The sequence below is a fragment of the Chenopodium album genome, chromosome 11 (genome assembly GCF_948465745.1).
Source record: "Chenopodium album chromosome 11, dcCheAlbu1.1, whole genome shotgun sequence".
Classification (NCBI taxonomy): domain Eukaryota; kingdom Viridiplantae; phylum Streptophyta; class Magnoliopsida; order Caryophyllales; family Amaranthaceae; genus Chenopodium; species Chenopodium album.
Genome location: NC_137844.1, coordinates 34,725,125 through 34,747,590, shown reverse-complemented (window position 1 = coordinate 34,747,590; position 22,466 = coordinate 34,725,125). Strand labels below are relative to the sequence as shown.

Genomic DNA, 22,466 nt, shown 5'->3' with positions numbered 1-22,466 from the left:
CGTTCAGCAGCTCCTAGACGAATGGGTAAAGAGAAAATCAACGGCCTGCCTCCAAGGCAGCCTTATTAACATTAAAGCCCCGACGAGTGATGACCAGGTCGTTAGAAGCGACCAACGAGCCTGAAGTTCTGGGTGGCCGGATCCCAAACCCTTCTCCTAGTTTAAGGAACTCCTCAAACTCCTCGAATTTTTCATTAAGGAAACCCAGGCCCGTTTCCCCCATTTCACAGCCGTACGACTGTCAAAGTCATTCTCTTCCTCTGTAACCGCAGCGTCAGGGTTCTTATCTCCCTGTTCGTCCGGTTGAGGTTCGAGTGCCCTCACCGAACCAAAGTCAGCGAACAGAACTCTGTCAAGCTCAGCCGCCTTGGCCAAGCTTCCCCCGACCGAGCCCTGCCTTGGCTCAGCCACCACCACTCCTTCAGGCACTAAGGGGGCCTTGTCCTTGTATTTCTTTCGCCCCTCATTCCTGTGATTTCCAGATGGAACTTTACGGGGACGGTCGGCCAGCTTAGCAATATGAATGTCAGTTCTAGGCCTGGCCGACTCGGAATGTTAAGAGAGGGGTGGTGGTAAATTTCATTCGGACGCCACACGAGGCTGTGGCTGATTTTGGACAAATTGAATAGCACCCGATCAAGATGAAGAACGAGGCCTCTAAGAAGAAGGCAGCTCGGACCACTTTAAGACCGAGCTGTTATGTTGTGCTGGGGGTTGATCCGGATTTCACTCGGACGCCAACCTAGAAGAAGAAGTATTTAGCTTATGTGCATCCGGGTTTTGCCAGGACGTGGAAGTGCCTTGCTTATTTTAGCACTCCTCAAAAGAGGTGGTCACTTCGATCATCGAGCATGCACTACCACTAGCAGGGGAGGTGGTGTTTATGTTTGTGGTCTCTACGTTCGTGTTGTTCGGATCATCACTACTAGAAAATCCGTGTTTTTGGGACGCTTTTTGAGCTTATTTTTGACGCTTAAAACCGTCAATAAATTATGTCTCGACGCTTTAAAAAAAAGTGTCTAGAAAACGTGAGTCGAGAAATTTAGTTGTCATCAAAAAGCGTCGAGAATTGCGACGCTTTTTTGTGTCCAAAACTTTATACGAAGCGTCTACATTTACAATAATTGGCGCACTCACTTAAATTTAGCGACACTTTTTCTTGTCTCCAGTTATAAAATTGCCGACGCTTTTCTATGTCCATAGTTCCATATTATTTATCGATGCTTTTTTCTGTCCTTATATTCAAATTTAGCACTCTTATTCAAGTCCATTTTCTTTATAAAAAGATCTAGTGTGGTGAATGTTTTTACCACAAGAATAAAATTGAATTTATTCTACTAGCTAGTATTACCAAAATAAGTATATGCTATAAAATATGCCAAAATACAATTTTATCATTGCACATAAATTTTTTACAATATTTCATAGTAAAGTTTTCTATTACATATGTTATAATTCTAACTTGTGCTCAATCATCACCAATTGAGAATCTTGTGTTAGCTTTAAAAACCCCGTAAGCAATATCAAGGATAGGAAGCAACAACAACTAAGCATAGAGGAAGCAGCATCAGAAGCGTTAAGCATAGGCGATGGCAGCAACATGTAGCAACGTTAAGTGAAAAGGCAGCAGCAGCAGTGTCAAGTAGTATCAATTGCAGCAACATTCAATAATATCAAAAGTAGCAATATGTCATTTATTTTTCCATAAGGGATTGGTGAATAAAGTTGTCAGAATTGTTTGGATGTTCATGATGTATAACCTGTGGAAAAAAATTACTTCGGCGAACCAAACAAATATATTGAAAATCTAATGGGGAAATCTATAGAGACATCATATATAATCAATACAAGTTATCATTACACTACATTACCTTATTGTCCATATGCAAGGGACAAGCTACATAAGGAAATCACTAATTTGAAACAGGTTAACGTTACCAAAGTGATCATAAGAGGCTATATAAACCAATTCAATTAGACATTAATTTCAGTTTGCAAGTACTTAAAATACAATCATATGTCTCTATATATAGTGACATAGGGAAGAGCTAATTCAAAAATGGTTTTTGTTTGCTACTCTAAATTGGCAGAAAAGAAATAAAGCTCTAAACTAAAACATCAGTAAATTCATAAAGTTATTAGTTTTATGGATTCATACCATTTCAATTAACAACATGAATAATTTGTACATTATTAAGTTAGATCATCATAAAACAAACATTCAATATCTCAATAAAGGAAGAAAGAAATAATCTAGGTACCTTGATCTCAGCACCATCACAGCACCCCAGCTCCAAAAAAACTAATGCATTGAGCAACTGTATAAAAAATATCGTTTAGTAAGATTTAACAAACGCCAAAAGGGATTCAGTTTTCCTAAAGCTTGTTCATTTGAGATGCACCAATGTAAGCTTACTAGAAATATCACATTTTACACTAATTATGTTTCTTTTGGATATTTAAGTTGAGTGACATAAAATGGGACAAAGCGAGTCATTTTGGACAATCTCAAACTTATATGGGCCAAATGGTAAGTGTTGAGAACCACCTAATCAGGAAATGGGAATAAGAAGGTTGACATCTAAGCATATGAAACAGAGAATATATGTAGTTTGAGAAAGTAGCTAAAGACATAAATAGTACTAAGAAAAAGTAGATAGAGTGAAAAGGTCATAGATGGAAAGTGCAATGTGTATACATTTAGTTAGAAATCTTTCAAGTTTTAGTGGGGCAGAAGAAGTTTAGACCTTTATCCACTTTATTAAACCTGCAGTAAGTTATGAAAAATGATTGTTTTAGTAGTTAGTCAGTTGTTTAGCGGTCTGCAATCGTCACTGATCAGAGGGGTCTCCCCGTTAAGCTCTACGTACTGCATACCCTTTTCCAGTGATATCATCATCTTACTTTCTACATTGCATATATTCCATATGATTGATGCTTCTAGAACATTCAAATTTATTAATCCATGTCACTACCAAATTTGTAAGCGATTTTAAATACATTAACATATCTTCAATAAAAATAATTTGGTGCCTCATGCTGTATAAGATGATGATATTTTCAACAAATCTTATCTCTATTATATTGAAAAGAGTGGCTTTAATAAGCATACTTGTCTTTTATAACAGGGTGTGGAAACATCTATATAATATAAATGGAATTTCTTCTTTATTGAATGACTACATATACCATATTCAGTAATTTCTAAGGGCAATATTAAGTGGTGTGATATGAAACTCAAAATATTGTTGTTCATTCTTCTAAATAGATAAAAAAAAAATAGAAGGATAAAATAGATACCACTTACGCTCTCAAGTCTAAAGATGACAAGCTTGCAACAAGAGTTAACAAAGTTTCAGACTCAACTTGATGACAATAGAGTGCATGCACAAATAAAAAGAAAAGATAAGCAAATCATAATAGGAGCAAGACAAAGCTTGAGTCCTTAAGTTTTTCTGATGGATTTCATCCATAAGTTTTTTTATTTACCAATTCCTCTTCCATAGTAATCACATACAAGTGAAAATAAACGCAAGTTTTTTTATTTAAACTCGCACCCAAACAGCAAGAATAAACCAATTCAAACTAAAACAGACCAGTCCAAACAAAACAGTCCAGTTTAACATCAATTAGATTCAAAAAATTCTGAAATTTTAAAGGCAGAAAGTAGACAGAAAAACACTCAAATTAAAAAAAAGAATCCCTTAAAAAGCTTCTCTAACGAAGGAGACTGAGCCAAACAAAATCAGGACTCACAGCAAATCCTACGAAAATCAATGCGATTTTAATGGAATTGTGAGAAGGAAAAACATTGCGATCAATCTCAATATTAGCCCATACATATTAAGACATCACAATTATAGACACTTTATACAAAAGCTTCTACAATTATACACTTAAAACAAAAGCTACCATTATAGTCCATACATATAAAGACATCAAAAGTGCAAGTTTTGTTTGTCACACTAGCAACTGTTGAAAGTCATACAGGTCAATTAATATGATTTACTACAAAAAGCAACAACTTTCATCAAAGGTTTATATTTATTGACATTACAGAGTATTTTCTAGGCCATAGTTTTCTCTAGCTAGAAACTTCATGGTAAATCTTGCGTTGTATAGACGACACTTACATTATTCCATGGTGGGTTTAAAATCCACAGTGGCAGCACTGGGCACATTTCCACAAAACCTTTGATGAAAGTTGTTGAAGGAAAAAAAAAATACCAATCCACAAAACCAATCCCAAATAAATAAAAAAAAATAATAAAACCCCCAAAAAGAATAGATGTACCTCAATATTACGGCACAAAGATAAGGGATGAAATTTATAACAATTAGACAAAGATCTGAATTTGAAATTAATGTAACTTAATTAAAAATTCATTTAGAGAGAGCCAGAGACCTAAATTTATCTTGTTTTACCTCATTTCAAAATAGAATCAGTGAGGGACAAATATCTGAATTTAAAACTGACGTAACACACATTAAATTCATTCAAAGAGGGGCAAAGATCTAAATATGTAATTAATATACGTCATTTTGAAATTGATTCAGAGAGGACAAAGATCTGAGTTTGAAATCCATGGTCCCGTGAGCTTTTTTGTAGTATTACGAATGAATTGAAAGGGAGAAGAAAAGTTAGGGTTGATAACTAAGTAGTAAGGAGTTGTGTTTTTTATTTTCCTGAATTTTGTATTCGTGGGTTTTCATTCACGTGTGGGGCACATGCTAGAGTTTCTCGATGTTTTTTTCCATCGAAAACGTATTTCGACCATAAAAAGTGTCGACAAAATGCGCATAGTATTTATAAGCTGACTCTCCTTACCTAGCATCGAGGGGTAAGCGTCGCCCGCATGAGAGGCTAAATAATGTATTATGTTGTCGTCCGGATTCTTAGCAGCATATCGGTCGTACGTCTGCCTCATACGCGCCATGTTCGACTACAGGGACATAGAAGAATAGGTGGGGCTGAGTTGGTACGCACTAGAAATGGACTTACTCCATAAAGACGAGGACTCGTCCCCATCCACTCTAGATTCCTCAGTCCCAGGCGAACAGACGGACGAGGTCGAGTGTTGAGCCAGTGCGTGTTTGAAAATGAAACAAGTATAAAAAGGAAAAAGGAAAAGGAAAGCAGTCGGTTACATTCGTCCGAGTAGAAAACTTGAAGACTTCGAAGATCTTGGATGAAGATTGACCTGAAAACTCAAGCTCTTGACCGGGAAACTGTAAATGCACGGTTAACCTCTTGAAGATATGAAGAAAAGTAACTTTCTCTCTCTAGAAGCTTTGAGTTTTCTCTAGAAAGTTAAAAAATCCAAAGTAACAAAATGAAGTCAAACCCTTACTATTTATAGGAAAATCTTATGGGGGCGGGATGGTAAAATCACCATTCCCACCTAAGAAGTCAAAACAGTTAAACTTTCAAAAAATTTAACCTAGAAGACAAACGGTTAAAAAACCGCTCCGTCACTAAAGACGGGAATTCAAACGGGCGTCATAATGATCTGTTAAAGTTAACATTTACCTTGGAAGTTGAACCATTTTTCCGGAAAATATGGAAGAAAGCTGGTCACTTCTTAAAGGCCATTAAGCCCGCACCGTCTACTTGACTATCAGACATAGTCCACCAGTGAAATCTGGCGAACCGGACAAGGTACCTAGCCCAAAGAAGTTTCAGGTGGACAGACGATCCTGCCCGCCCCCTGTTAGAAATACGAACGCTCAAAAACGCCTAAGTACTCGGACGAGTGAAAGATCAGAGGAGGATGTCCATAGTGTACGAGTCACCGCCTCTAAGAGGCAAATGTTAAGGGTAAAAATACCTCCAATACGTGGTCCAATCCCATTGAGACACATGCCCAAACTAAAAGGCAACACGTGTCCCTGTAGGAAGAAGACACATATAAACCCTAAAGAGCACCTGAAAAAGAGAGTAAAGGGCCTCCTCTAGGGGTGGCAATCGGATCAAGTCGTGTCGAGTTCGTGTTTGGGTCAATTGATTTCGGGTAAACTATCCCCCAACCCGAATCTGATCCATTTAAGTTTTCAGGTTGACAACTCTAACATGAACTTGATATTTTCGGGTTCGGGTTACCTGAAATTGACATGTGTTGACCTAATTTTTTTGTTTCGGTTTAAATTAGGTTGCTTTGATTTGAAATTAACCTAAATAATCTGATTTTTTTATAATAACCTGAATTTTTTCAATTTAAACAAGTGTATCTTCAAGTTCTCAAGAAAAACAAGACTTTAATCCTAATTGAAATCCTAACTGAAATAAATTAAAGAACATTGCCTAATAAACCTAATCATATATTACAAACCAAAATAAAGTCTTAACGAATCACAAACCAGAGTTACAAATAAGAATTACAAATTTTATTAAAAAAAAAAGAACAAGATCTAAAGAAACAACAAGATCTAATTCTCCTATCATACCGTATTTCAAAAGAAAAATTGTATAAAAAACAAATTAAAATGTAATTAACTTGAACCATGAAAAAGAGGAAATCTTGGAGGTATGGCTAATGGGAACTGGGAAGCGGATAATTATTCAAGAAGATTGTTGAGAGCTGAGAACTTGAGAGTTGACTGTTGAGATTTGAAGAGAAAGGAAAAATGTAAAATGAAAGAGTTAATGAGGCGGCTGAGAAGAAAATTAGGGTTTTAACTTTTAACATCTAACATACGTAGTATATTATATGTGCAATTGGGCTTGGGCTAGAATTAATAATTTTCTATTTGAACCTGACCTTTTTCGTGTTTGAATTTTCAACCTTAACCTAACCCATTTAATTTCAGGTTGGATTCGTGTCGACCCATTTAAGATTTCGGGTAGAAAATCTCAACCCTAACCCGCTAATTTCAGGTCAGGTTCGTGTCGGGTTATCAGGTCGGGTCAGCTTTTGCAACCCTTAGCCTCCTTACATCAGGAGGCCCAAATCCCGAGAAAGCTGCAAAATGGCGCCCCCTAGGACACGTGCCTTATCCTGATTGCATCGCCAAACAGAGCACGAAATTCTAGGGTAGTAACCCTAAGGGGGCAAAATTCCCCACCCCTATAAATACCCCAATCATTTATGATGGCACTCATGGGAGGGGTGGATTGTGACATAACATTGAAAAGAACATTAAGAGCTCCAACTTCTCTCTACTTTCTCTCTAGCTTTTTCGTTTTCCGGTTACTAACTTGACCATCAAAGGCGAATATTTTGGTAAACGGAATATGCGTTATTTTGCAGGTGTCCAAGCCCATCCGTCCGAGAGCGCGACCAGTATCCTAAGGGAATCATAAAAATCCCCGAAACAAGTTCGACAAAGAGTTGAAAGGTCGCGCAAAGTTTCCCTAAGCCTTGACCATTTTGATAACCTAACCAAAAATGTCTTTACGTCCAAAGAGATCCATTTCGTGTCCTTAAACCCAAAAAGATTCCTTTCGTGTCTTTTAGCCCTGAAAGATTCATTTTGTGCCTATAATCATAAAACGTCCAACTTGATTATTTTGGTATGTGTGCTCAGTACAATTACTGTTTGGATGGATAGGTCTCAAAAAGAACTTTCCAATGGTATATTAAAAGCCCAAATCCGACTTAAAACGAATGAGATACGACCAAAATACTAAACTGAGCCCAAACGAAGCTTAAGTCCACCTTTAGTACGACCCAATGTTTATATGGAGTCCAAATATTTTATTAGGCCCCATATGATCATATTCCTAATTCTAAATTAGCTAGAATCTTCTTAAAGGTTCTAATATATCCTTCCTAAAAAGATAAACATTAAGAGTTTGAGATTAAATAGAACTCTTATGATAATCCTTAATTTTTCAAAAACGTTCGGATATATTTTGCGAAGATAAACCATCAAAAAACAAACTTCTTTCGCAATATTCTATCCTTTTAACCATCTCACAGCGATAGGATTACCGTGCTGCGATAACCCTGTCGCAACGCGACAAACTCGTCACAATTCGACAAAGAGTTTTATCTCATTCTTTTTTTCTGATCTTTTTCTGATCTTTCAACTCTCTTTTTTTTATCCATAAATAGAGGTCGTTTTCCTCGATTCCAGATCATCAACACACAACAAGAATTCCATAGAGAATAGAAAAAAAATTCCAAAAAACTCATGTTCTTAGACTAAACACATCCTAGATACATCCCAATCATTCACCATACTTCCTTTGCGTGATTCGAATACTCCAAACCACACTCGATGTTGTGATCTGGACATGAAATGTTGATATTTTTGAGGGTTTAAACCCAAATCTATATTTCTATTCCCAATCAATTTAGTTTATTATTTACTTTCTTGAATTTTACTAACTTGTGTATTGTTTTATAGTAAGAAGGTCGAAGCATCAAATTAAATAAGTTAATCATCTTATTGAATAGAAATCATGTTTAGGATAACGTGTTGATTTTTTATTATCATCATCATGTTTAGGATAACGTGTTGATTTTGATATTAGTAACATGCTAGGATTGTTATTAATTTATTTAGTGTCATGCCTAGGATCATACCACTAACAATATTTTTGTAATGATGATTATTATGATAATTATATGTTGCTTGTTTATCAATGATTTGTTTCTATGCTTGGTCACGCCCTTTTTGCAGGTTTAAAGGGAATTTGTAATGAAATAACACCTAATAAGATAATTAATAATCAGATTTAGGTTTAATATGATTTAAATTTAAGTGATCATGAGTATTAGATTTAATTGTGCATTAATAATCAACCAACGTAGATTAAAAAGGTTTAGGAATAATTTGATGTATGTATGTTGATCGAAAAGCATGCATGAATGTCAATAAGAATTAAGTAGAGGCCTAATTTAGGGTAGGTTAAACCTCTTTGAAGGTGGAATTCATACCATCATCCCCGAATGTCCAGTCATGGTTGCAGACCAATATAGAGTTAGCAATCTTTGTGATTATTGATATGTCTATTTTGTATAGTGATTTATTCCCATCCCTTGGTCTTAATTAGTACTGTTTTTGGCTCTTTAGAGCCACTTTTATTACTAATTTGTGTTTTCTAGTGTCTTTGTAGTTTTGGTTGAGTTTTGTATGAAATTGCACACTTGGAGCATTTTCCCGGGATTATTTGGAGCAACTACGAGCATTGGAAGAGCACGGCCATCTTTCCAAGCCCAAGGTCATCAATCCGGTGATTAAGGGCTTGACTTTGAAGAAGTCGAGGCTATAGACCGAGTATTCGAGTCCCTTGGAGGAAATTTGGATTAGGCTAAGTATCATGGCCCAATCATTATTCCATTTGAAGCACAAGGCATACGCCCATCCGAGTAGGGCCTCGCCCGAAGGCATGCCCAACCGGGCGGGGCGGAGGGGGAAGAAGGGCATGCTTCGCCCTGTCTCGTGCCCGGAGATGCACACTTGATGAAAAAGGTGGGCCCGGCCGAGCGAGCTGGCGCCCGACCGGGCGCGTGTTTCTGGAAGAAGATTAGGCGTCGTTTTACTTTGTTTTAACTTAGGATTTTCTAGCTTAGTATAAGTATGCTTTTGTTAAGCGAGTTTAGCACTTCTTCTTACTCTTTTTCTCTCTCCCTTTTATTAAACTCTTAGTATTATTTTCTCTCTTGTTTTTCTCTCTCTACAACTCTTGGTTTAATTCAATCCTTTATTTTCGTTAACTTTGGTAACGATTTCTTCTCTATTACTTTCAGTATTTTAATTTCTTTAATTCATCATGTCTTGTTTATTTGCTTTAATTAGTTTGGATTTAATTATGTGGTAGTTTTCTTTCTAGGGTTTGTGGGGATCCATAAATAATATGAAGGGATAATTTATTATTGTTGATTGTCAATGCTTGATTAATTTCCTATTGATTTTTTTAAAGCTATGCAATTAGATTTGCGCAGATTTAATTTGTATGAGTTTAGCAATATTAATTCGAGATTCGAGAGATGAGCATCGATGTTAAGGCTTAGTTTTAATAGGCAGGTTAATTTATAAATGGTTAAGTCAAGATTCGAGAGATGCGATTTAATACTGGTAGATTAATTTTGTGATTGTAATACGTAGCGAAAGCCCTTTATGATCTGGTTAATTGATGCATTGATGATTGATTATTATGTTTTACCCTAGAATATTATTTATTGGTGAACCTATACCCTAAGTCATTATTTATTGATTTCTCCTTACTTTCATCTCCTTTAGCTTAATTTATCATATCTATAATTTAGTTACTCTATAATTTAGATTATATTAGTTAATTAGGAATAGGATGACTTGTTTCCCTGTGGTTCGACCCTTCTTCCCTATCTGCATAGTTAGAGGAACTTAAGAATTATTTTTGACTTGGTGATACGACTTTAGCCTGTCAAAATTTGGCGTCGTTGCCGGGGAAACAGTTTTATTTTTATTTGTGATTGTTTTTGTGGTCTAAATTATTTTCTCTCGTCTCAGAGAATGCAAGTTCTTTGAGACAATTTTATCATATTTGTTTGTTCAGTTCTGTGTTTATGCCCAGGAGTTCTAGATCAGGTTACATTCCATTCGATATTGAAATCGAACGATCTTTTCATAGACAGAAGAAATTTTACAGACAGATACGAGACATTTCTTTAGGTAATCCACCTTTAGAACCCCTATCTGATTCTAGCGATTCGGAAGTTTCTTCAAAACCTGAATCAGAGATGACGGCACCACCACCTCCTCCAGCTCGCAAGCTCAACGATTATTCGCAGCCGTCACTGACGGATTTTCCACATCTCACTCCTACTCCGGCTCTTGATGGAGTGCGATTCGAGATTAAGCCCCAATTTATCACGATGATAGAAAGGAAGCAATTCAGTGGAGCTAAAGGTTAAGATCCTAATCTTCACATTGCAGATTTCTGTCAGTATTGCAATACCATTAGGCAAGCTGGGGTCACGCAAGACCAAATCAGGGAGATTCTTTTTCCCTTTTCTTTATGTGGAAAAGCTAAACTGTGGTTTAATGGTTTGAATAGAACTGCACTTGGTATTACTGATTGGGAAACTCTTTCTTTAAATATTACCCTGCAGGAAGAAAAGCTTTATTGAGAAGTGCAATTCAAAACTTTGCCCAAGAGTCAGATGAAACTTTATATGAGGCTTGGGAAAGATTCAAGGATCTGCAAAGAGAGTGTCCCCACCATAAGTTAGCACAGTGGCAGTTGATCCAAGCTTTCTACAATGGGATTGGAAATTCATCTAGAAAAATTCTAGACTCTGCAGCTAGTGGGAGGTTTATGAATCTTAATGTTGATGATACAGGTCAAGTTATCGAATATATGGCAATTCACAATTCCCAATGTGGGAATCCAAGAGGTTTTGCTAACAAAGGGAAACATAGTGTTGATTCTGTACCCTTTGTGCAAGCTCAATTAACCTCTATTTGTCAGAAATTAGATAATCTTAGTACTGCTAATGTAGCTAATGTTTCTACTATTAATAATAATTCTAATGTTGCTTTTTGTGAAAATTGTGAAATTGTAGGTCATTGGGAACAAGATTGTAGGAGTTCCGTGGATCAAGTTAATGCCTTTCAAGCCTATAAGCAGAATGACCTATACTCCTACACCTATAATCCTGGGCTCCGGAACCATCCTTATCTTTCTTACCGGAGAAACAATGTGCAAAACCCTCTACTTTTACAACAATCACAACAACAAGCACCACAACAACCACAGCAAAAATATTACCACCCCAACTCTATCCAGAAAAATACTCCTCCACCTACTAACCCTGCTTTATCAGAAATTAGAGCGATGTTAGGAAATATGCAAAAGCACGTGGAGAGTAGGGATGCTCAAATTGATTCAATCATAGCTCATAATGAACTCATGGATAATCAAATTGCACAGCTATCCTCTACCCTACAAAATCGCTAGCAAGGAGCCCTACCATTGTAGTTAGTACAACCTACAAATCAAGCTTTTGCAATTACCCTGAGGAGTGGTTCACACTATGATGGGCCTCATATGCCCAGAGATGATGAACCTATTTTAATGAAAATTGCTAATCCTGATTCTGTTATACATAATGGCTCTAACACTAGCCCTACAGGGCTCCATGGTAGTACTAATATTTCTGATGCTACATTGCAGGGTACAACTCCAAGGAAGGTTGAAACTCAAGATAAGAGTGGCGATGTTCAAAAATCAATTATTAAACTACCATTCCCCAATAGACATTTGAAGACTAAATTGGATAAGTAGTTTGGTAAGTTTCTGGAGATGGTGAAAAATTTGCAGGTAACAGTTCCTTTCACAAAGTTAATTACACAAATTCCTATGTATGCAAAGTTCATGAAAGAAATATTGACTATGAAACGATCTATTAATGAGGTAGAGACAGTCACTTTTACTGCAGAATGTAGTGCCGTACTACAAAATAAATCTCCACCTAAACTAAAAGATCTGGGTAGTTTTTCTATCCCTTGTCATATTGGTAATCTGATGATTGATAATGCATTATGTGATTTGGGAGCTAGTGTTAGTGTTATGCCATTGTCTGTGTGCTATAAGCTAAATATGGGTAAGATAAAAGCTACCAATATGACCGTTCTTTTAAATACCCTTTAGGTGTTTTAGAGGATATTCCTGTTAGAGTAGGTAAATTTTATATACCTGTTGATTTTATTGTTCTTGATATGGAGGGAGATTTGCAAATTCCGATTATTTTGGGTAGACCATTTCTTCATATTGCAGGGGCAATAATAGATGTGAAAAGTGGTAAACTGACACTATCAGTAGGGGATGATAATATTATTTTTAATTTGAATAATGCCCCTAAAGGCCCCATGATAGAGGAGAAGTGTTTTAGCATTAATGTGGTTGATAATAATTGTTCTAATCAGCCCCAAGCTCTTGATAAAGATTCCTTGAAGGCGGTATCTTGTGTTGCATCGTCTACAGGAAAAACTAATACATGGAAAGAGGAAGTGGATGCAATAGAAAGAGCTCTATATTGTGGAGGGCTTGGTTTTGAAGATGAGAAAGTGGAGACAAGTGAGCAGGTTGCAACAATTGAGCTCGTAATGAGAGTCCCACCAGATCGAGTGACAATAGCTCAGTCAAGTGAAGAACCAAGGCAAGTTAAGGCCACAGAGGTGTCCCTTGCGAGTAGTATTAATGAATCCCCAATTCAAAATGCGGAGGCTCCGCCCGACCGGGCGCGAGAGAAAAGAAGATTGTGGCCTTAATTTCGCCGACCAAGCGAACATCCGCCCGATCGGGCGCGAGAAGAGGTCCGTATACGACAAATTTCGCCCGATCGGGCGAGATGGCACCCGACCAGGCGCGTCAAAGAGCTTTATCGAGGACACAAAATCGCCTGACCGGGCGAGGAATCGCTCGATCAGGCACGAGGTTAGCGAGTTACAGCCCCCTCATTCGCCCAGCTGGGCGAAAGGCCGCTCAACCGGGCGCGCCTCCTCCTTCCCCGGTTCTGTTTTTCTTCTTTCTTTCCCTTTTTCTTTATTTTTTTCTTTCTTTTTATCTTTTTCCCTCTTTACCTTTTCTCTTTCTAAAACAGGAGGCGCTTAGCCATACAAGGCTAATCCCTGAGTCAATGAGGACATTGTCTGATTTTGGCTTAGGGGAGTTTTTAGATTAAGGTATGCTTTCTATCTTTCTTTTTGTTTTTGGTGTGTTTAGAATAAATTTATTGCTTTCTAGTATAGTTTTACTGCTTTGAAAAATATAAAAATAAAAAAATACGATCCAATGAATGATAAATCATGCTTCCCTGAGCCCCATGCTTAAAAATTATTTTGATTCTTGATATATAATAATGAACATTGTGGATAGGTTAGCCATGATTTGATATTTGATTGCTTGGATGCCTTAACATGCGTCAATTTTGTCCAACTGCTTGTGAGTATAGTGCTTAATTAGTTGATTTGGTAAGGAATGTGTTTTAGTTCCTGGTATGTCAATAAATTTGAGTATTGGTTTGCAACATTGAGTAATGTTTGTATGACTCATTATTATGCACATTGAGGAGGACGAAGGCATTTGTTCTTTTAGGTAGCCTTTAGATGAATTAGATACATTTGTTCCCTTCTTGCTACCCATGTTGTTGCCTTGACTTTTTGTTGTTTATTAGCCACATTACAAGCTGTTTTGGCCCCATTGGTTACTAGTCCCAAGCTTGGCTTGGAGGAGCTATTAGTGAGTGAGGTGAGGGAGTTTGTAGTGTGCTTATTGTTTGCACAATGTGGGTGGGTGTTGAGAAGTCGTTTTGTTCTTGATTGTGTTTTATTTTTAATGATTTTGAAAGTTGAATTTCTTGGAAAAAATAAAGCATGATAGTAAAAATAAAAAGAGGTTCAAGGAAAAAAAATGAAAAATAAGTGAACTTCAAAAGAAAAAAAAGAGCAAAAAGAGAAAATTTGTTGAATGTTCAAATGTTCTAAGAGAAGGTTGATCAAAAGGAAAAAAAATGAGTTTCAATGAAAAAAATCAAGTTTGAAAGTTCTACATTATTATATTTTTAAGAGTGAAATTGTAAGTGTTGGGAATTATTATTTTGATTAGAGTTGTATTTGGTGAATTTTTGATGGAGTTGAGTATGTTGGAGTTGTTTGGTCATTATTTATTTTTTGCCTTGGGTTTTATTAGGATTTGGCTCCCTTAAGCATGGCTTTACTCTCATATTTTCCCAAATTTATCCTACCTTTTACCCTAACCTTACATTACAAGCTTTAAAGACCTTCCGACCTTTGTGCGTAGAGTTGTGTGAATGTGAAATTAGTTGTTTATCAATGCGAAGAATGATTTGATGTATTCCGAGTCGACTATTAGGTTGAGTGTATGTCTTTTTAAACACACGAGAGTGTGAATTGGGAGGGCATTGTTCACATATAAAGGGGTTAGGATGGAAAGTGATCAAGTACATCTTTTACTCGCCACATAAATGAGAGTTGAGTGTGTGAGCTCTTGTAGTTTTCTCTACATGGAAATTGTTAGGGAGGATGAGTGATTAGATGGATGAGATTAGTTGATGTTGAAGCATGTTTGTTAGATTTGCCTTGAATTGGTTGTTCTTGATTTCGATTACTTGGGGTGAGGCATGTTTTGTTTATTCATTGCTTTGCTTAGGGACAAGCAAAGGTTTGGCTTGGGGGAGTTTGATACGTCTATTTTGTATAGTGATTTACCCCCGTCCCCTGGTCATAATTAGTAGTGCTTTTGGCTCTTTAGAGCCACTTTTATTACTAATTTGTGTTTTCTAGTGTCTTTGTAGTTTTGGTTGAGTTATGTAGGAAATTGCACACTTGGAGCATTTTCCCGGGATTATTTGGAGCAACTACGAGCATTGGAAGAGCACGACCATCTTTCGTAGCCCAAGGCCGGTTAGAGTCATCAAACCGGTGATTAAGGGCTCGACTTTGAAGAAGCCGAGGCTATGGACCGAGTATTCGAGCCCCTTGGAGGAAATTTGGATTGGGCTAAGTATCACGACCCAATCATTAGTCCATTTGAAGCCCAAGGCATTCGCCCATCCGGGTAGGGCCTCGCCCGAAGGCGCGCTCGACCGGGCGGGGCGGAGGGGGAAGAAGGGCATGCTTCGCCCTGTCTCGCGCCCGACTGGGCGCGAGAGATGCACACTTGATGAAAAAGGGGGGCTCGGCCGGCCAAGCTGTAGCCCGACCGGGCGCGTGTTTCTGGAAAGAGATTAGGCGTCGTTTTACTTTGTTTTAACTTAGGATTTTTCTAGCTTAGTATAAGTACGCTTTTGTTAAGCGAGTTTAGCACTTCTTCTTATTCTTTTTCTCTCTCTAACTTTTCTTTCTCTCCCCTTAATTAAACTCTTAGTATTATTTTCTCTCTTGTTTTTCTCTCTCTACAACTTTAGTTTAATTCAATCCTTTATTGTCGTTAACTTTGGTAACGATTTCTTCTCTATTACTTTTAGTATTTTAATTTCTTTAATTCATCATGTCTTGTTTATTTGCTTCAATTAGTTTAGATTTGATTATGTGTGAGTAGTTTTCTTTCTAGGGTTTGTGGGGATCCATAAATAATATGAAGGGGTAATTTATTATTGTTGATTGTCAATACTTGATTAATTTCCTATTGATTTTTTTAAAGCTATGCAATTAGATTTGCGCAAATTTAATTTGTATGAGTTTAGGAATATTAATTTAAGAGATGAGAATTGATGTTAAGGCTTAGTTTCAATAGGCAGGTTAATTTATAAATGGTTAAGTCAAGATTCAAGAGATGCGATTTAATACCGGTAGATTAATTCTGTGATTGTAATACGTAGCGAAAGCCCTTTATGATCTGGTTAATTGATGCATTGATGATTAATTATTATGTTTTACCCTGAAATATTATTTATTGATGAACCTATACCCTAGGTCGTTATTTATTGATTTCTCCTTACTTTCATCTCCTTAGCTTAATTTATCATATCTATAATTTAGTTACTCTATAATTTAGATTATATTAATTAATTAGGAATAGGAAGACTTGTTTCCCTGTGGTTCGACCCTTCTTCCCTATCTGCATAGTTAGAGGAACTTAGGAATTATTTTTGACTTGGTGATACGACTTTAGCCTATCAATTGTGAATGGGGTGTAACCTTCACAATCGTGAACAGTTTACAAGTTCCTAAAATTTGTTGGCGACTCTTTTTCTCTAGCTTCTTTCCTAGGATTACGACATGTTTAAAAACATGATCCATAGTAGGGCGTGGGAAAATTCCCTACAGATATGCAGCAAGTCGGTTATAAGCTCCTTACATACTTAGCGTTTTACAAGTATTAATTGATTTTAATTTTTTTTTTATTTAGTAAATTGGCGGGTTTAAATACAAGTCTGGGTTTTACGGGTTCGCGGGTAGGATCTGAATACATTGTACCTAAACCCTTACCCTACCCGATACTACCTATACCCACCCTACCCTACGCATAGGGTCTATAAAAATTGGATCCATACCAGTTTATTAGTGTAGGTCCAATAGCATCTAGTAAGGTCCTAGACCCATTGCCATCCCTAAGTAGGAGATGTTATGTTATCATTCGTATCCATTATTCCATGGTGTATGGTGTTGACATTAGACTAGAGTCACCGGCGTTGGTGGGGCCAATGGTGGTGGCAGTGTTGGCACTTGCTGTAAAGCCGGTTGCGGTGGTGACTAGATGTTATAGGAAAGGGAGTGGAGAAAGAAAGGGTCCAGCAGTATTTAAGTGTTTTTATTCCTTCCATTTTTTAAATGCAAAACTTCCTTAGACGTTCATTGACCATTATTTTTTAATATACAACCCTTCATTACATAGATATATACCTATAATACTTTATTATATTTCTCTCTTATCATGATCCTCATTGTCACCACACTAATACTTTTCATTACTCTGTATCTCTCTTTTTTCAAATACTCCGTACCTTACTTTTACATACTAAATTTACATACTCCCTCTGTATTACTTGCTTAAATTCTTTGTGCAGTTTAGGAGGAATAGTATGTAGAAATTATTAATTTATGATGAAATTGAGGTTAATTGAAGAATAAAAGAAAAGAGAGTATAGTGGGAAGGAGAGAGAATATGAAGAACATATTAAAATATGTTAAAAGTTTCAAGAAGGAAAATAAAGCAAATAATACAATACGGTCACAAAAAGAAAGTGAAATAAGTAATACAATACGACATAGCCCTGTTACCACCTTACCCCTTTCTTTATTGTTTTAGCCACTTTCCATTTTAGGACGTTTTTTTTTTAAATTCGACCACATTTTTACATTATCTAATGAGTAGAACATAAAAGATTGAAGGTATTAACAAATCCAACCAAAGTATTGCTTTTTAAAGAAAATATCGGAGTACATATCATGTTTGAACAAAGAGACTTCCATGCTCTACTGATTACAACTCCAATTATGAAGGTGGTGAATTGGTGATCTTATCAGTCAACTAATGTCACCTTTCACAAGTAGGTCCAAACAAAGGTGGATGACAGCACCCCACACTTTTCATTTTCACCATCCCAACCATATCACAACAAAAACCCCATTTTATTTCAATAATTATTCATCAATTTTATCAATAATAATAATAGTAATAATAATTAATGATAATAATAATAACTTCCACCCAAAAATCCCCCATTTATATCTCAATCAAATAAATAATCATTCATCTTAGAAAATTAAAATTAAATTATTTGAAGAATCTTTTTCGTGTCCAAACTGTATTCCTTAGTCAAAACATCCACGCCTGGAGAGAAAAGTAGTAGTAGCCTTTTCTTTAGAGAGAGAAAGTTAGAGAGAGATGGGTACCTAACCTTCTTTCTTTTGCAAAATTTCTGAGTTAAATTTAGTGTTTTTGCACCAGATCTACGTGACCCAATTTGGGTTTTATTTATTTTGTTACAAAAATTTTAATTTTAGTTCATTACATCATTTAGTTTGTGCACAAGCTTATAGTGTATACTCCAACTTTTGGGTGTTTTTGTCAGGTGAAGATTTTCACAAGCTTTGCTGTTTCATTGATTTTTATTTTTATTTTATTAAAAGAAAAAAAAAAGTTAGTTCATTTTTCTTGAATTTGTATGGGAGCTTGTTGGAGTAATCGGATCAAGGCTGAGAGTCCCCTTCACACCGGTATGATTTTCTGCTTTTCATTTATTTTTATTATTAGTTTGATTCTTGGGTCTTATTCAATTTTATTATTGTTGTGATTAATTATGATATTGGATTATTTATTACATGTTCATTTAATTATATGGTTTGTTGGTTGTTTTTGCATGATTATTTTAAAATTTGTGTTTTATGTTGTTCAATATGGAGTATTACGCTCATAATCTATAAATATTACTAAAGTAACAACCGTTGATATTATTATTGCCTACGTGTGACTCTCTTATTTAATTGTTTCCCGCGCAAAATGCAAGGATGATGTCATATTGTTTTTTTTTTCTATTTTGAGCTATTCAATTTAACATTGTTTTGAAAATTAAATTCAAATTGAATTTTAAATTTTAGGTTTTTTTTTACGCATATTACGCTATTTTATTATTTACGGGTAGTTGTTAAAAATAGTTAATAATATAGTTTAATTGATTCTTCCTAACTAAATATGAAAATAATGGATTTTTGGAAAATGTATTTTCATATTTAATTAGAAAGTATTACAGAGAAAGAAGTTGTTTATCTCAACATGTGCTAAAGAGTCTATAATTCATTTTTTATTTTAAAACCGTGCATCGGGACTAATTTAGTATAATAATAATAATAATCTCTGCTGCCATGAAAGTAGACCTTAAGTTAATTTTGTTTTTGTTATTGATTTGCCTTTGTTGCATACTTATATTCAATCATGAGCTACTCTAGTTTTAGTTTTAGATAGAGTACTAATCAATAGTTTTGGATGGTGATTTGTATGTTATAACCTATGTTACTTGGACTATGCTAGAAGTTTCTGATTCGGGTGACAGGCTAATGGGACGGGTATGCTAGAAGTGCCAAACACGGCCTTCGTATGAAACACGGCGTAATTTTGGTTTGTAATGAAGTGTTTAAAGTGATACGCATGAGCGAGGTGTCCCGTTTCCAACACGAGTACTTGATGTGAAGTGAAGAGTGTATTAATTTAAATATACGGATTAGGTTTCAACATCATGATGGTACTTGCATAATGATGTGTGTCCTAATTTTATGAACAATGAATAAATTGTTCAATTGCTTTATACAAAAATCATAATTTCGATTTTTAAAAGTAATTTTTTCGAAAACTGGTGCAGGGTTTAGCAAGGATGGAAATGAATGGAGTCGGTCAAATAGCAAACAATCGTCCACATCAATACCCCAGACTCCTCGAAGTGAGGGTGAGATTTTACAATCTTCCAATTTGAAGAACTTTAGCTTCAATGAATTGAAGACAGCAACTCGAAACTTCCGTCCTGATAGTGTGTTGGGAGAAGGCGGTTTTGGTGCCGTGTTCAAGGGGTGGATTGATGAACATTCTCTTACTCCCACTAGACCTGGAACTGGAATGGTGATTGCTGTTAAGAGGCTTAACCAAGAAGGGCCTCAAGGCCATAAAGAGTGGTTGGTGAGTACAACCCTCATGTCTGACTGTTGATTCGAATCAATATGTAGTTGTTACCCTTAATTTCTGTGGCCTCAGCTTCTCGAGTTTTGAACTTTTCTTTCACTTTCGAAAATAATATGCTATCATGATAACAACTAAGAATTCTTGGTTTCTTAATTACTAATATCTGCAAATATAATTGTGTCAATTTTGTACTAAAACTGGGTTTCTAGAGTATGCTAAACGAGTCAACTACTTGATTTTCTACAATAACGTTTTCATTGACAGACCGAAATTAACTATCTGGGGCAATTACGTCATACAAATCTTGTGAGATTGATTGGTTATTGCTTAGAAGAGGAGCATCGGCTACTGGTGTATGAGTTCATGCCTCGCGGGAGCATGGAGAACCATTTATTTAGAAGTGAGTTTTATACTCTTGTCTGTTCTCACATTGATACATGTCCGCTGCAATTTGTAAGTTATTGATTGTATTTATAATTCATTTGGGAAAATAGGGTCTGCACATTTCCAGCCTCTTTCTTGGAGCCTAAGAATGAAGATAGCTCTTGGTGCTGCAAAGGGTCTTGCTTTTCTTCATAGTGATGAAGCTAGAGTTATTTATCGAGACCTTAAGACTTCAAATATCTTACTTGATGTGGTATGCAAAATACTGTTCTTACTTCATGCTATTCGAATAAATAAATTGACTCCAAAATTTGTGATTGCTCATTTGTCTTTTATACATATTAAATTGCCAGAACTACAATGCAAAGCTATCTGATTTTGGGTTAGCCAGGGATGGACCTTCTGGAGATAAAAGCTATGTCTCTACAAGGGTCATGGGAACTCACGGTTACGCTGCACCAGAGTATGTCGCAACAGGTATTTTTTCCATGATATTTATGTATCTTTAGATTCTCAAATGTAAATGCTTTTTGCCTGTCCACCAATTGGGCCCTTAAGCCATGCATTTCCATGATGCTATAATCTTTATGTATTTTGGTTGTTATTTGCTGCAGAGTATAAGCTTATATATTCTTAAATGTAAATGCTATTTGCTTGTCCACCAATTGGGCCCTTTAGCCATGCATTTTCATGATGCTATTATCTTTATGTATTTTTCATTGTTATTAGCTGCAGAGTATAAGCTTATAATATGACTTTGTGGTGTTGTAGAAGCACAAAGTTTGGCACTGTGATGAGCTGAGACTTGAGTGCTTCTTTATGTATTAAGAATTGTTTGAGCAGGAGTCAATCAATCAATCAAATTCTTAATCCCATAAGTGAGAATTGTTTGTGCAAGCAGGAGTTAACTGTAAAAATAAAAAAGTGCTTTTCTGAGTTGTTTTGAGAATTTCCCAGATTTTTCTAAATCAGCATTGATGCTACCGGTTGAGTTTTTGGTGGGTATAATATATGTTGGAGTTTTATTAGCTCGTAGCTTGTTACAGCACGCACCAGCTCTATAATTGATGCTTATAATTGATTAGTTGTGCCTCTTTAAATATAATTAAGTTGTAAGAATATTTATTCTTAATTTCTATATCAAGAGTGTATTACTTTTTTTGTTAAGTCATGTTTATTTTAGTTTCGCTAACATGTTGAATATTGTCTTCATGCAGGGCATCTGACTCCGAAGAGTGATATATATAGTTTTGGGGTTGTTCTCCTGGAAATGTTATCTGGCAAACGTGTGATAGACAAGAACCGGCCTACTGGTGAGCAGAAGCTGGTAGAATGGGCAAAACCTTACCTCACCAACAAACGTAAAATCTTTCGTGTTCTGGATCCACGAATTGAAGGGCAGTACTCTCTGGATCATGCAATAAAGGTTGCTAATCTCTGTTTAAAATGTCTGTCATTTGATCCCAAGCTAAGACCGAATGTGAACGAGCTAGTTAAGGAATTAGAGAAGCTTCAGGTTCCGCAGGAGCCTACAAGGAATACAAGAAGAGAGACTCGCCTTCCAGGCCAACTCAGTTGCCGAGCTAATGGAGTTCAGTCCTACAGGCATAATCTACCAAAACCTTCAGGGGGCACTGCTCCTTATCTGAAGCCAAGTCCACTTGCTGTTAAATCATAGTGATAACGTATATATATGACAGAGTGATATAGATTTTTAATTTTGAATAGGAAATTGGTGCCGCAGACCACAGGATAAAGGACACTGATTCTCATGAATTCTGCAGTGTATTATAAGCTGTCAAGAGTAGAGCATTGTACAGAGTCTTGCATGTTGCAAATACATTTTGTGATCCCCCCTTCCTCCTTCCCCTCGATAAAATAGAATGTTTGCCTTCTGTTTTTACATTGTAGATTAATCTGTTTTGGCAGGCACATTGTAGTTTATGAGAATTTTAGTGCATATCAATGTTTGGGGAAGTTGTATTGTAAAGGATGTAGCTTATAGCTTTCTGAATCC

The 22,466-nt window shown here is 36.2% G+C and overlaps 1 protein-coding gene and 1 non-coding gene across 2 annotated transcripts; one reads left to right on the top strand and one right to left on the bottom strand.

Annotated features, from left to right (window-relative positions):
• Positions 1-11,046: 11,046 nt before the first annotated feature.
• LOC145569689 (small nucleolar RNA R71) lies at positions 11,047-11,157 on the bottom strand. Its single transcript, XR_014096244.1, has one exon. It is a non-coding gene; the product is annotated as a small nucleolar RNA R71 (small nucleolar RNA).
• A 7,007-nt stretch (positions 11,158-18,164) lies between these two features.
• On the top strand, positions 18,165-22,439 carry LOC145567526 (receptor-like cytoplasmic kinase 176). Its single transcript, XM_081626823.1, has 6 exons — positions 18,165-18,612; positions 19,752-20,062; positions 20,330-20,465; positions 20,560-20,702; positions 20,803-20,926; positions 21,667-22,439. The coding sequence occupies exons 1-6, from the start codon at positions 18,561-18,563 to the stop codon at positions 22,125-22,127; spliced, it is 1,227 nt and encodes a 408-aa protein (XP_081482949.1). The 5' UTR covers positions 18,165-18,560; the 3' UTR covers positions 22,128-22,439.
• The last annotated feature ends 27 nt before the right edge of the window (positions 22,440-22,466 follow it).